The 14265-nt window shown below is 49.0% G+C and overlaps 1 protein-coding gene across 14 annotated transcripts in view; it reads left to right on the forward strand.

Annotated features, from left to right (window-relative positions):
• CACNA1C (calcium voltage-gated channel subunit alpha1 C) overlaps positions 1–14265 on the forward strand; it is a 319991-nt gene that overhangs the window by 98213 nt on the left and 207513 nt on the right. For all 14 annotated transcript variants that reach the window (XM_083180868.1, XM_083180855.1, XM_083180858.1 and 11 more), the window contains exons 2-3: positions 2499–2808; positions 4681–4786. In XM_083180868.1, coding sequence (XP_083036994.1) covers positions 2499–2808; positions 4681–4786 — 416 coding nt within the window. The remainder of the gene's footprint in view (positions 1–2498; positions 2809–4680; positions 4787–14265) is intronic.

Here is a 14265-nt window from a genome sequence, read left to right on the forward strand (position 1 = left end):
GCGGTGTGTCCGTCCGGAGCTATGTAGTTATCACCTGCGGTATGTCTGCCCAGAGCTATGTAGTATCACCTGCGGTATGTCTGCCCAGAGCTATGTAGTATCACCTGCGGTATGTCCGTCCGGAGCTATGTAGTTATCAGCTGCGGTATGTACGCCCGGAGCTATGTAGTTCTCACCTGCGGTATGTCCGTCCTAAGCTATGTGCAGTTATCCTCTGCGGTATGTCCGCCCGGAGCTATGTGTAGTTATCCTCTGCGGTATGTCCGTCCGGAGCTATGTACAGTTATCCTCTGCGGTATGTCCGCCCGGAGCTATGTGTAGTTATCCTCTGCGGTATGTCTGCCCGGAGCTATGTAGTTATCACCTGCGGTATGTCCGTCCGGAGCTATGTAGTTATCACCTGCGGTATGTCCGCCCGGAGCTATGTAGTTCTCACCTGCGGTATGTCCGCTCGGAGCGATGTAGTTATCACCTGCGGTATGTCCGTCCAGAGCTATGTAGTTATTACCTGTGGTATGTCCACCCGGAGCTATGTAGTATCACCTGCGTTATGTCCGCTCGGAGCGATGTAGTTATCACCTGCGGTATGTCCGTCCAGAGCTATGTAGTTATTACCTGTGGTATGTCTGCCCGGAGCTATGTAGTTATCACCTGTGGTATGTCCGCCCGGAGCTATGTAGTATCCCCTGCGGTATGTTCGCCCGGAGCTATGTAGTTATCCTCTGCGGTATGTCCATCCTGAGCTATGTAGTATCCCCTGCGGTATGTCCGCCCGGAGCTATGTAGTATCACCTGCGGTATGTCCGCCCGGAGCTATGTACAGTTATCCTCTGCGGTATGTCCGTCCGGAGCTATGTGCAGTTATCCTCTGCGGTATGTCCGTCCGGAGCTATGTACAGTTATCCTCTGCGGTATGTCCGTCCGGAGCTATGTACAGTTATCCTCTGCGGTATGTCCATCCGGAGCTATGTGTAGTTATCCTCTGCGGTATGTCCGCCCGGAGCTATGTACAGTTATCCTCTGCGGTATGTCCGCCCGGAGCTATGTGCAGTTATCCTCTGCAGTATGTCCGTCCGGAGCTATGTGTAGTTATCCTCTGCGGTATGTCCGCTCGGAGCTATGTGCAGTTATCCTCTGCGGTATGTCCGTCTGGAGCTATGTGTAGTTATCCTCTGCGGTATGTCCGCTCGGAACTATGTGCAGTTATCCTCTGCGGTATGTCCGCCCGCAGCTATGTGCAGTTATCCTCTGCAGTATGTCCGTCCGGAGCTACAGTTTGTGTAGTTATCAGCTGCGGTATGTCCGTCCGGAGCTACAGTATGTGTAGTTATCAGCTGCAGTATGTCCGTCCACAGCTATGTAGTTATCACCTGCGGTGTGTCCGTCCGGAGCTATGTAGTTATCACCTGCGGTATGTCTGCCCAGAGCTATGTAGTATCACCTGCGGTATGTCTGCCCAGAGCTACAGTATGTAGTATCACCTGCGGTATGTCCGTCCGGAGCTATGTAGTTATCAGCTGCGGTATGTTCGCCCGGAGCAATGTAGTTCTCACCTGCGGTATGTCCGTCCTAAGCTATGTGCAGTTATCCTCTGCGGTATGTTCGCCCGGAGCTATGTGTAGTTATCCTCTGCGGTATGTCCGTCCGGAGCTATGTACAGTTATCCTCTGCGGTATGTCCGCCCGGAGCTATGTGTAGTTATCCTCTGCGGTATGTCTGCCCGGAGCTATGTAGTTATCCTCTGCGGTTTGTCCGTCCGGAGCTATGTACAGTTATCCTCTGCGGTATGTCCGTCCGGAGCTATGTACAGTTATCCTCTGCTGTATGTCCGTCCGGAGCTATGTACAGTTATCCTCTGCGGTATGTCCGCCCAGAGCTATGTGCAGTTATCCTCTGCGGTATGTCCGCCCGGAGCTATGTGTAGTTATCCTCTGCGGTATGTCCGCCCGGAGCTATGTACAGTTATCCTCTGCGGTATGTCCGTCCGGATTTGTATTCGCATCTCAGGAAGGTGCGAGCAGGGATCCACGTTATGCGCACCATCGTGGCAGTAATCGATGGTCTCTTTACTTGGAAGCTAATTGAATTCTCCCCAGGGTATCTGAGACTATATCATTCTCTGTAACGCCAGGTTCTGCAGACTTCTCTAGCAATGTCACTTCCCTCCCCTCCTGCGGCGGCTTCAGATAGGGGGGGCTGATGATATGTTGCCGTGTTTGGGGGTCTATCAGTATAAATCTGGGCAGCGTTATTGTTGCGCATGATTTTCCCAGGAGCCTCAGCTCGTCATGATGGCGGCCACTGCGGGGAGTAAAGTGTGTGGGCCATTACTGAATGCAGGATGGCAACAGAGACTGGGCACAGGCGTCCAATGACATGGGGTCAGGGGTGAGGTTCATACGCCATTTACCGGTTACGTGCGTGATAATAACAGCAATGTATCATGGGAAATAGAAGCGCATATCGTGTAACCTGTGCCTCTTGTGTTTTACTTCCAGGCTCTAACTATCCACTTCCAGCGTTGGGCACCATGAACTCTACCCCAGGCCTGGCGACGGAGCACATCGCATCTCCGGGTGCTGCTATCTCATGGCAGGCCGCCATCGACGCTGCACGGCAGGCCAAATTAATGGGCAGCGAGGCCAATGCCACCATATCCACAGTCAGTTCCACGCAGAGGAAGAGGCAGCAGTACAGCAAACAGAAAAAGCAGGGGGCCACATCAGCAACACGGCCCCCGCGGGCGCTACTATGTCTCACCCTTAAAAATCCCATTCGGCGAGCCTGTATCAGCATCGTGGAGTGGAAGTATCCTTTACAAGAGAATGGGATCGCTGGAACGGAACACATGCTGGGGACTGTCCGGGCCACAGGCAGAATCTTTGCCTTTCAAGGGCAGAAAGCGGCAACCTATCAGTGTAGAGATCGATTGGTCATGTCTGGGATTCCAAATACCCCCCCCCCCCCCCCACGCAAGACAGGTCAGGCTCCCGCTCCAAACAGAACACGCCCCTGATTTGGAGTTGCCGGAGATTATTATGCCACTCCCTCGATTTTGTGGTCTGTCCAAATAGGCCAATGTTGGAACCTAGCAGTGACCCACTAGCAAGTGATAGTCTTGGTCGGATTTCCATTAATGTGAATAAAAGGGGCATTGTGTTGTGCCATATAAATGCACCCATCTACCACACACCCAGAGCAGAGGCGGACACTTCAGTGATGTCATCAGCGCCTCAATGATGTCACTGATTCTTAGTGAATCAATGGGATCTAGTATTGTGAATATTGGATAAGCTGACAAAATGGCTGCCTCCTTTGGGTTCGGGTAGATCCATAACATCCACTAGTATGCTTCCAAAACTACCATATATATTCATATAGCGAAGACTCATCCAAGGCCCCGCTGGGTCTTGATGGGGCTCTGCGTGCAGGGTGTGGGTACGCATCAGTCATGTGACTTCATGTCGGCCATTGTGGTCCTAAACATCAGGCCTCCTATAATCCATTTGTAGTCTATCTAGTCTTGTGCAGATCAGTAGTCTTGTAATCACGGGGTTAAGTAGAATTGATACTTGCAGGTCACAGAGAGCCATTGGCAAGAGGGAAGGGTTTAATCTAGAAGCACAAGAAAAGGGGATTTAGCAAGATCCGTGTGTTTATTCTGGCACACGCGTGCTGACACCATTTGACATGTGAGGGGGATCTTGGCGTGAACCATCTCATCCAGTTCAGAGAGCAGATGTTCTACGTCAGGGCACAAGAGCTGAGGATTAACTCACAGCAGGCCGAGAATTAGGCTGACCACAGGCAATGGAGCCTGCTGCTGGCTTGTGTGGTGCCCGACTGGTGGAGACACTGACCCCATCCTTATACAAAGACGGATCATGTCTTCCCATATCCAGGACCAAAACTGGAGGCCAAGCCTAATGAGACCAAGGGGGGAGTTGTTCAAACAACCAATGAAATTCTTCCTATCATTCGTCTAATAAAGTCTATAAAATGGTATCTAGAATCTGATTGGTTGCTAGGCAACACCTCAAAATTCACTTTAGAACAGGGGTGCTCAAACTATTTTACTCCTGGACCCCGTCAGATAATACAAAAATAATACAGGACCCCAGCAAGTTCCAGCAAAATGGCCGCCACTTGTGAGGTAATTGAAGTGATGTGAGTGCTATTGTGACAGTGAGGCAGTGGGTAATGGGTGGATAGAAGAGGGAGGCAGTGGGTGTTTACTAAATGACTTTTAGGGGGTTATGCAATCACCGGCGTGCATCTCCCGATCTCCCGATGGGGGAGATGGCCGCCGGGCCCTATTCAATGCTGTCTTCCTCGGCAGCATTGAATAGGGTAGCTCCTCAGAACAAGCCCGACTTCACAAGCAGTCGGGCTCATTCTGCCGAGAACGGTCATGAAGTGACGAGATCTCGGCCGCAGCTCGCCTCTTTCCGGTCGCAACTCACTACAGGCGGGACATTGAATCCGGCCTGCAAATTCTTATGTATTTTGCAGTTATGACCATTGTATATAATTGCAGGTTGGATACACTCTCTAGCAGGTGACCATTGTATATAATTGCAGGTTGGATACACTCTCTAGCAGATCTTGTATAGCTGGTACCAAAGCAGCAGATCATTTCACGTTTATATGGATGCGATTTTCCTTAACGCCTTCTTCCAGACCTTTTGAAATCATTATTTTACTGACTATTTTTGCCAACTGTGTGGCCTTAGCTGTGTATATTCCCTTCCCCGAGGACGACTCCAACGCTACGAACTCCAACTTGGTGAGTACACACTGGATTATTCCTGTTTTGTCTCCGAATTGATGAGAAATGTTGCAATTTCCTCTCTGTTTGGTGGCATCGAAAAATGTATTTAAATCTGTGTTACTGATTTTATTGATGACCTTAATTGGCTGGTTTATTGGTGGGTGCTGTACATTTTCGCTTTGGTGTGTAGATTATTGTGGGGTTGTGCTATTGTATATACAGCTGGAGCCTTCCTCATCTAGACCTTTAATAGGATTAAGTGAGCCAGAGCTGTCGGATATAATCCTATGCTAATCCCCTACTGTAATGTTCTATGTATTGTATTGGAGCTGAGAACAATAGGCCTTGGTGAGCCATGGCTCACCATCGCTATCCGAAGATGGCTAGTTGAAGGAGGCTCCATCTGTATATACACAGATGGTGCATTGGATTTCAGGTTTGTGTGTGTACGGGAGCCTGTTTTGCTGCGGTTGTCACTGGCGGTGACGTTGGTGACAGGGATGTCAGCGCTGGAAAGATTTTGTGAATGACTTGAGTGTAAATTTGCATCTGCCGCCTCCTTTATGAGAAATAACTGTTTTATGTTCTGTATGAATATAATTTGGTAGTGGCGCGGCGATAATGCATAGTTACCGTGATATGTTGTGCTGGGGACTCAGTGAGACATCATTCACTCAGTAAATAGAGTGATTTGTGGTCTCTGCTTCTGAATCAGCTCATTGTGGACGCAGAGAGGGAGCTGGCGAAAATGTCTTCAGACGTATACTGTATCTATTGTTCCCCTGTCGGACACATTTATCAGACGGATTAGGAGATAAAAATTCCATTATCTGGTAACACGATGACCTCTGCGTGACTCACGGGAACTACAAGTCCCAGCATGCTCTGGCAAAGCGTGGTGGAATGTCTCTGGAGTTGCTGGGAAATGCTTTGATCCTGCAAAATGTGTGATTTTATGTTGTCACTGTGGGGGTTATTCTAGTTCACTCTTTCTGACAAAATCCTTCTTAGATGGACAAAACCATGTGCACTGCAGGTGGGGCAGATGTAACAGGTGCAGAGAGAGTTAGATTTGGGTGAGTTATTTTGTTTCTGTGCAGGGTAAATACTGGATGCTTTATTTTTACACTGCAATATAGATCTCACTTTGAAGTAAAACCCCACCCAAATCTAATTCTCTCTGCACAAGTTACATCTGCCCCACCTGCAGTGCACATGGTTTTGTCCAACTAAGAAGGATTTTGTCAGAAAGAGTGAACTAGAATAAGGGCCTTTGTTCTGATTCTGGGTAATTTTTCGTAGGCCTGTTACATTAGCGCTTTGCCTGTGGGGACCATGTAGCGGACATATAAAGTGTTCCGGCCTTCCTGCATCTCACACAGATTAGGATCTTATATTATGGAGTCAAGACGCACTTATTGCCGGGGACTACCACAAAGCCGGACAATATCTGCTAATATAACCATTGTCCTCTGTTGTCCTATTGGGTATGGGTCAAAACGCAGACAGAAATTTTCACGTTTTTTTTTTTTACACGAATTTCGACGTAAAATGTCATGGACGTTGTATTTAATGCTCTCTATCATCCGCGGAGCCTGTGGTGTGGATGTTCAGTGGCCAGTTGACAGATTCACTGCGCCAATGTTCAGCTTTGGCGCAAATCCTGCGTTAGTCACTTTTACGGTTGCACCAGATATAATTAATCTGAGTAATAGAAGATGATCTTCTTGTATCCTTTTCCTGATTGGTGCTTTGCAATAACTTTGGGTTATTTTTCACTTGATCTTCATGATGAAGCTTTTGTTTGCAAATGTACTAACCAGCTCCGTGGGTAGTGGATTGCCCTTTGGGTTCCTTTATGTGTAAAGTCCGTACATGTGTAATCCGTTATTGTCCGCTCTGAAATGTAATTATTAAAGTATCAAATAATGTTTCTAGAAATGCGAAGTTTTAAAAGTTTTTAGAATTTTTTTTCTTAAATTATTATTATTTTTTTTCCTTTTTGTTTTAAGATTGTGAAAATAATGCCACAGGGTAGCAAAATATTGTACACGTCGCCCTCGTTAGAGGTGCAGGATACACTAGTTACTCATACGAGACAGCTGCACTAAAACAATAAGAACAATTGTGATTTTAGCAAGTTGGAGCATTTAGACCCCTCTGGAGTCCCCCGGAGGACGCTGTTCTATGTAGTCGTCTCGCCTGTAAATAATCCAGCTGCTTAGCGTGAGTCAGTGAGTTTGTCAGGTCACCGCTGGCGTAACTTTCACCTGCGCCGGAGATTTGTGTCAGATGGAAGAAAACAGCTCTGGAATTGAATCCAGGGGAGCCGGATAATCTTTCCAGTCACGCTCGGTGCTGATCAGTGCGGCTTAATGCATTCATAGGGTGGCTGGCGGAGTCTGGCGATGAGTCACACTTTGTTATTCAGGACCAAAAAGCTGATATTTCAACAAAATTGTACGTGATCCCGATCGGAGATGGATGTGACAGTGACAAATGAGTGCGTCCGGACGGTCGGGTTAACTGTTGCCGCACTGGGGTATTGGTTATGAGGTTGAGGCCTGGTGGCGTTGCAGAATTTGGGAACCATATGGGCAGGCGCCGAGGGGAACCATGTGGCGGTACAATGCTTTGCGTCAGGTGACATTGCGGTCGCTTTTCCTGGGTTCTGTATAATTCTGGGTATACCGCCCCGCAGCGCAGAATATTGTTTTCCGCAACCTATGACTACAGGCGTGGACTGCGGCACACGTCTGCAGCTTCCGAGTACAGAGCGTGTGCGAACTGCAGCTTCAGCTGGAAATGATTCTTTGCCCTCCTTCTTCTCGCCAGCCATCACCTCTCAGAAACTAAATTCAGTCCCGCACAGCGTGAAGGCATCCTGTAACCGTCACACGTGTGTATGTAACGCTCCGATACCATGACACAGATGTGATGTGACCCTGACTATCACACGTCCAGCTGCAGGGTGACACTGCCCAGAGGGTGATGTGACCGCTCGCTCTGTATCTGTATGTTTGTGGGCGTGCATCGTGTGTCAGTTTGCATAAAGCGGAATGATGTCTATATATCGCACACATTGCGCAGCGCTGACAGTCTGAGATCTGTATCATAATCCACCAGGAGCGATTCATGGCTGTTTTTGTACAATTCGGACACGTCCCTTGGTCGGTATTTTCTTATATTATCCGACAATAAAGGAGCGATTCAGTTCCGTGTGATGGTTCTGTAACGGCACGTGGCATCCATATTTGCTGTCGTGCATCATACGTACATGCCATGAGGAACGTGTGTACAAGAGAGATGCCACGGGAGCGTAGGCCTTGATGACACGATTGTTGGGAAAGTCCTCATATATTGATGGCCGTGCCCGTCTGCGGGTATAAATGCATGCACTTCTCTTATACGCATGGCATGTGTGATGTTCCGGGCATAGGGGCCATAGAAGCGGGAGCGTTCAGCACCTAATACGGGTGATTTCAGGCCCATCGGAGAGCGGATGTTCCAGTCTTCCTCCCGCTCTCCTTCCCCAGGCTCCTTGTGCTGCATTCTCATTGCTGCCCCTGCAAAATCCCAGGTTTTTGTTCCTGTGTTTTTGGTGGGGCACAGAGCATCTCAGCTCTACAGACCTTAGACCCGGGAAATTCCCGTGTCTGCCCCGTTCACACTGCTTCCCCTGGTATGCCTGCCATCAAGTGTTTGGTATTTAAGAGCAGCTTTGATTGGCTGTTTAAAAAGCAGCTTTGAGCAATGCAATGAACTTGCTTTTTTGCATTTTGTGAGAAAAACCCGGGTCTAACCTGTTCACACTGCCATACACCCGTGTATTACCCAGGAAAATCCCTGCATAACACCCGGGAATTTTACAAAGACCCTTTCACACTGAGACAGGACACGGGAAATTACTACTTGCCCTGGCAAATACCCAGGTTTTTGCGGCAGCGAGAATGGGGTATTATATTGCTCAAGAGAAATTTGATGGGTTCTGGGCTCAGTAGTGAGGGCTGTGGTGTTTGGTTCCTATGCACAGAGAAGGGCAGTTGCTGTGGTAACAAGCCCTCATGTTGTGTATTATCACAGACCAAAGCCTGACTGGGCACAGATCCGCCCTGTGTTTATAATTTTACCCGCCATATCGGAACTTGATGCCCCCCCCCCATGCAAGGTTCCCGCCATGCGCTGGCCAGATAGTAGGATGCTGCCATTGTTGCACATTTGCTTTCAGCATTCACTGTTACTGCCTATGTAATCAATAATGTAATTATTTCAGATCTCCCCACCGTCACGGGTTTGCAGCTTAATTAGATGTTAATTAACCTTCTTTGTGAAGATTAAATACCCATACGCCACAGTACAATAAATTACGCGCGCTATCAATACACGCCGCAATTGTTTTTACAAAAGACTCAAAGTGCTTCGCTTTGTAAAGTGACAGATTGCAGCGTAAACCGGTCCTTTATGTTCCCTCCCCTCCCAGGGACCGGTATAAAGGCTCTTTCTTGTGTAGGTTTTTATGTAATCACAGCGATCAGTAGCGATCCCTCCGCTGAAATGCGTCTTTCTCAGCAAAACGGGACTATTTCCCCGCAGAAGACGACAGCGGCTGCTGATATAAGACCTATACACGCTCAGGGCCTGGTTCTATGTCAGATGCAAAGTAATGGCATTCCCCGCTTCCGAGCAAACCGCGGTCCCATCCTTCTGGAATGCGATTGGATTTTGACACTTGCGCCGAACTGTGATTTTTGCATGGCCTAGTGGTGAATTAGGCCCATAGATTGTAAGCTCCAGTGACTCTCTGAGGTAAATTTACCAAGATGGGAGTTGACAAAGTACCAACCAGCTCCTGTCACTTTTAATAACACAGCCTGTAACATGACAGTTAGGAGCTGATTGGTTAGTACTTTATCTCTCTCTATCCACTTTGAGCCTGATTCTGTTTTGCTCAGTAAGCTGTTGACATCGCAGCTTACTGAGCACCTGAGGCGCCACCCTGTCAAGGTGAGGCGTATGAGGCGGCCTGCACCCATTACAGGGTCATAGAGGGCATTGGCTGCTATTTTATATATGCCCCGCATTGTCTGAGGAGAATCTTACTTATAGCTTCGGATCATACCATCATAATAGAGTTGAGGGGTGTATTGTGGTCACCGGGGAGGTTTTACCCTAATTATACCCATTTCCTGCCCACAATGAGATTATAGGAACTGAGCCACAGATGCCCCCAGATCTCTCACAGAAGAGTGCTGTAACCCTGGTTCATGTGTGTGACCTCCGGGCCGCCCAATCAGCAGGCTGCGAAGTGCGCACCGCAGGCCCGCTGCAATTACTGGATTATGGCAATAAATATTGTCAGTAATAACATTATTTCAGTAATGATAACAGTAAGCCGGCAGCTTCCACTCTCGGAGTGCACTAAGTAGATCTCATTAAGATGGGAATATTAATAAAGGCAGAGAGCTGTCTCCGGTAAATATAATGTATTATGTGAGACGTATCCATACTGGGCGTAGTCAGGGCCTGATTCAGAGACGTGCGCTAATGCATTCGCCGCTGCGATCCCGTACGTAAGGGATATGCTATGTGGGGACACTGGCGCCATGATTTGTGATACCCCCCCAAGCATGGCCGCATCATGTCTCCGTCTTTGCCGCCCCCCTCCCTGTTTTATCCACCAATCGTCCCCTGATTGTCGGCATTGTGCCTTGGCAGCTGCACAGTGTGACCGCGAGGCGCGCAAAGTCGGACAATAATCGCTCATCGCCATAAATATCACATTGCACACATCTCTGTATCAGACCTCTGAGCTGAGACTAGGACCAGGGTTGTTATAGTACATCAATTCAATAGTGTTATGGCAGGTGTATCTGCCACCTGCATACAGTAGCAGCCGCCATCTTGAAAGCCAAATCCATATTTACTGGAATGTATCTTATCCGTTCACTAGTAACGAAATGGCTGGCATACTGGTCTCACACAAAATGGCTGCCCCCGTTGACATTGTCATTTTAATGACCTCCTTCCCTGAAGAACTGAACATCTTTTTTAAGGTGGAAGCGATTTCTTTGATCTTTTCTCATTGTTACCTCAGCTGTATAATGTCACCTCGTTATATGCCCCCTTTCCCCAGGTGTCACCGTGACAGACCCTTATAACCTCCTGCGTCACTGTAAAATATTCCCCGCATTGCCAGAACGCCATATGTACATTTACCGTGTGGTTGAGCGGAGTTATTAGTTATCAATCATTTTACACTAAAGGTGCAGGTGTGTCCTCATTTTCAGCCGCTCATGACTTGGCGATTTCACATCACATCGTACACAGGGGCATATGCCCGGTGATGTGGTAAAGTGGCCGGTACTTTATCACCAGCCAATCAGCTCCTATCTGTGAAGTTACAGGATTGGTTTTAAAAATGACAGTTAGGAGCTGATTTGCAGCTGCATTATCACCAGCCACTTTATCACTTCAGCAGGCTTCATACATCTGCCCCACAGTTATTACAGGTCACTGTATCACCCAGGGCGGTGACATCTTGTGCACATGCTGGTGCCACAGGGATTGCAGTTTGTGGCTCCCGCCGGCGCCGGGCCATTAATTGACCCGAGATTTATTTTCAGAGTCTTTAGGATGCTAATCATTTTGCAGGTAATAGATTCCTGCAGGAGCCAATCAATTTACAAGCTAAGTGATTGATCCACAGCAGGCCGCAGCGCTGTGTATTCATAAAACAGTGTATTAAGTGGTGATTATTGCGATGCCTGGCGGATCAATACGCCATGTGATGCGGCTCTGACAGGAAAATATCTTTGTCTCAAAATAGTCCACTGAATTAGGGCTCGCTAATCTACAGGGCTTGTGTGCCCTGATTTTTTCCACTGGGGGGTCACAAGACTGAGACTGGGGTCGGTGAAACGGTTAAATGCTGGCAGGTTGGGAGCGATTTGTGCAGTAGAACCACATATGGCTGTGCTTGTTCTGACATTATCTCGGAGCCTTCCTGTCTGCCCCCCCCCCCCATCTTCTCTGCATTGCAGAAGACCTCATCGCTGCTACAGGGGAAATTTATAGGAACCAACATGAGCTTTGCACCTTGTTGGGCCTTCTATGGCAAGTTACGTGTCAGTATTGCCCCAGAAACAAGACGGCGGGATACCGCTCCAGACCCTTCACTAACGGATGTAAGAGTAAATACGATGAGCTAATACAGTCCTTGGGATTATACCTACATCTCATATATAGATCATTAAACCCAAAATATATGTATTAAATATGTGGCATACAGGTAAAATGCGCTGTTCAGTGTTACCCTCCCCTGCTGTTAGCAGTTAAACTGTAAGAATGTGACCACGTGACCCCCACATTGTCTTTATAGGAGCTCTGACAGGACAAAAAGGTCAGATTTCCATTACTTGAGCTGCTATGATAACACTTATCGGTACTTGTTTCCTATCTGGGCGCCCGCTACGTTAATTGCGCACCATGCTATTCTCCGTATAAAAATCGGATCGCATCGCATCGGATACCACAAATGCACATACACGATATTGAACGATGCGATGCGATCAGATTTAATTTTTAGTGGACTGATAATGCCAATTTACCGCCCCATTACCAACGACACCACCACTATTCACGTGATCCCGAAGCGTGGCGAGCGGCGGCGGTACGCGTCCTCCGACTTTTTCATACCCCCACTATCCATGTCGGCGTGGAGTTGAGAATAGAAAGTGTGGCGAGCGCAGCGAGCCCCGCGAGGGGACGCGGATACCTGTGAAGCCCGCGAGGGGACACGGATACCTGTGAAGGTATCCGTGTCCCCTCGCAGGCTTCACAGGTATCCGCGTCCCCTCGCGGGGCTCGCTGCGCTCGCCACGCTTCGGGCTCGGTGGCTCGCTGCGCTCGCCACACTTTCTATTCTCAACTCCACGCCGACGTGGATAGTGGGGGTATGAAAAAGTCAGAGGACGCGTACCGCCGCCCCTCGCGGGGCTCGCTGCGCTCGCCACGCTTCGGGATCACGTGGATAGTGGTGGTGTCGTTGGTAACGTTCCGATACAAAATGTAGTCGGATCGGACGCCATCGTACAGCATTGTGCACCGCATGCGATGCGATCCGATTTAAAATGAAATCGGATCGGATCGGATAGCATCGTATGCCATCGTACATCATCGAGTACCGAATCCGATGCGATGCGATCCGATTTCATTACGGTGCCGTACGTAGAAAACCTGGGCGCCCAGATAGGAAACAAGTACCCACTTATCCCTTCCCGTTGTGTACACAGTACATCAACCAATCCACAATGTGCATCTGCCTGCAGCAGGTATGCAAATCTGTCATTCGTACCCTGTCTGCTCAGTTAGAGAAACTCCTCCCCCTAATATTGGTCTGCTGCAGGGAACCGAAGGTGCCGCTGGGGTCCGATGGTTCCGCAGGGGGCTGATAGTGCCAGGGACTGCCCCTGGAGACTGGTGATGCTGCGGGGGACTGGCAATGAAGACTAATGGTGCCACGGGGGACTGATAGCTCTGCAGGGGATTGGTTCAGGGGTCTGATAGCACCACCAGGGACTGATAGCGCTGCAAGGGACTGCTGCAGGGGTCTGATAGCACCGCCGAGGACTCATAGCGACACGGGGGACTGATAACGCTGCTGGGGACTGATGCAGGTGTCTAGTAGCGCCGCAGGGGGCTGATAGCGCCGCAGGGGGCTGATAGCGCCACAGGGGACTGATAGCGCGGCAGGGGGCTGATAGCGCCGCAGGGGACTGTTAGTGCTGCAGGGGACTGATAGCACCGCAGGGGTCTTTTAGTGCTGCAGGAGACTGATAGCACCGCAGGGGACTGATAGCACCGCAGGGGACTGTTGGTGCTGCAGGGGACTGAATGGGAGTTTAAGTATCATTGCTCCAGGTGTTATACTATACTGTAATAATTGTCCCCTGTGTGGTAGATTGGGGAATGGTTTCTCTAACATGTAGGTGTTACTGACATAAAACCATCACTGCTGTAATCAGTCTGTAACCTTTCCCCCATGGCCATCGCGTCAGCCTAACATCTCCTTTTAGGTTATTGCTTTCCTGCACCTGACTGTCCCATGCAGACCTGTTACCGTGGAGCTGGGAGATTGAGGGGTAGATGTATGAAGCAGTGATAAGGGAGGAGAAGTGATACAGTGCCTGGTACTTTATCACCGGCCAATTAGCTCCTGACTGTTAAGTTACAGGCTGGGTTCAAAAAGGGACAGTCAGGAGCTGATTGGCCGGTGATAAAGTCCCAGGCTCTGTATCACTTCTCCTCCCTTATCACTGCTTCATACATCTACCCCTCAGTCTCTAATGGCCTTTGGTCCCTGTGATTGTTCTAGAAGGATACTGTGGCTGCCCGATGTCTGTGCGGGATAACGAGAGAGGAACAAGTAATGGTACCTGGAGACGCACTGATCCGTGATTGCAGCATTGTGTTATTGCTAAGTGGACTTGGGCCTA

This window comes from Crinia signifera, chromosome 4, assembly GCF_055691185.1.
Source record: "Crinia signifera chromosome 4, ASM5569118v1, whole genome shotgun sequence".
In the NCBI taxonomy this organism is placed as follows: Eukaryota; Metazoa; Chordata; class Amphibia; order Anura; family Myobatrachidae; genus Crinia; species Crinia signifera.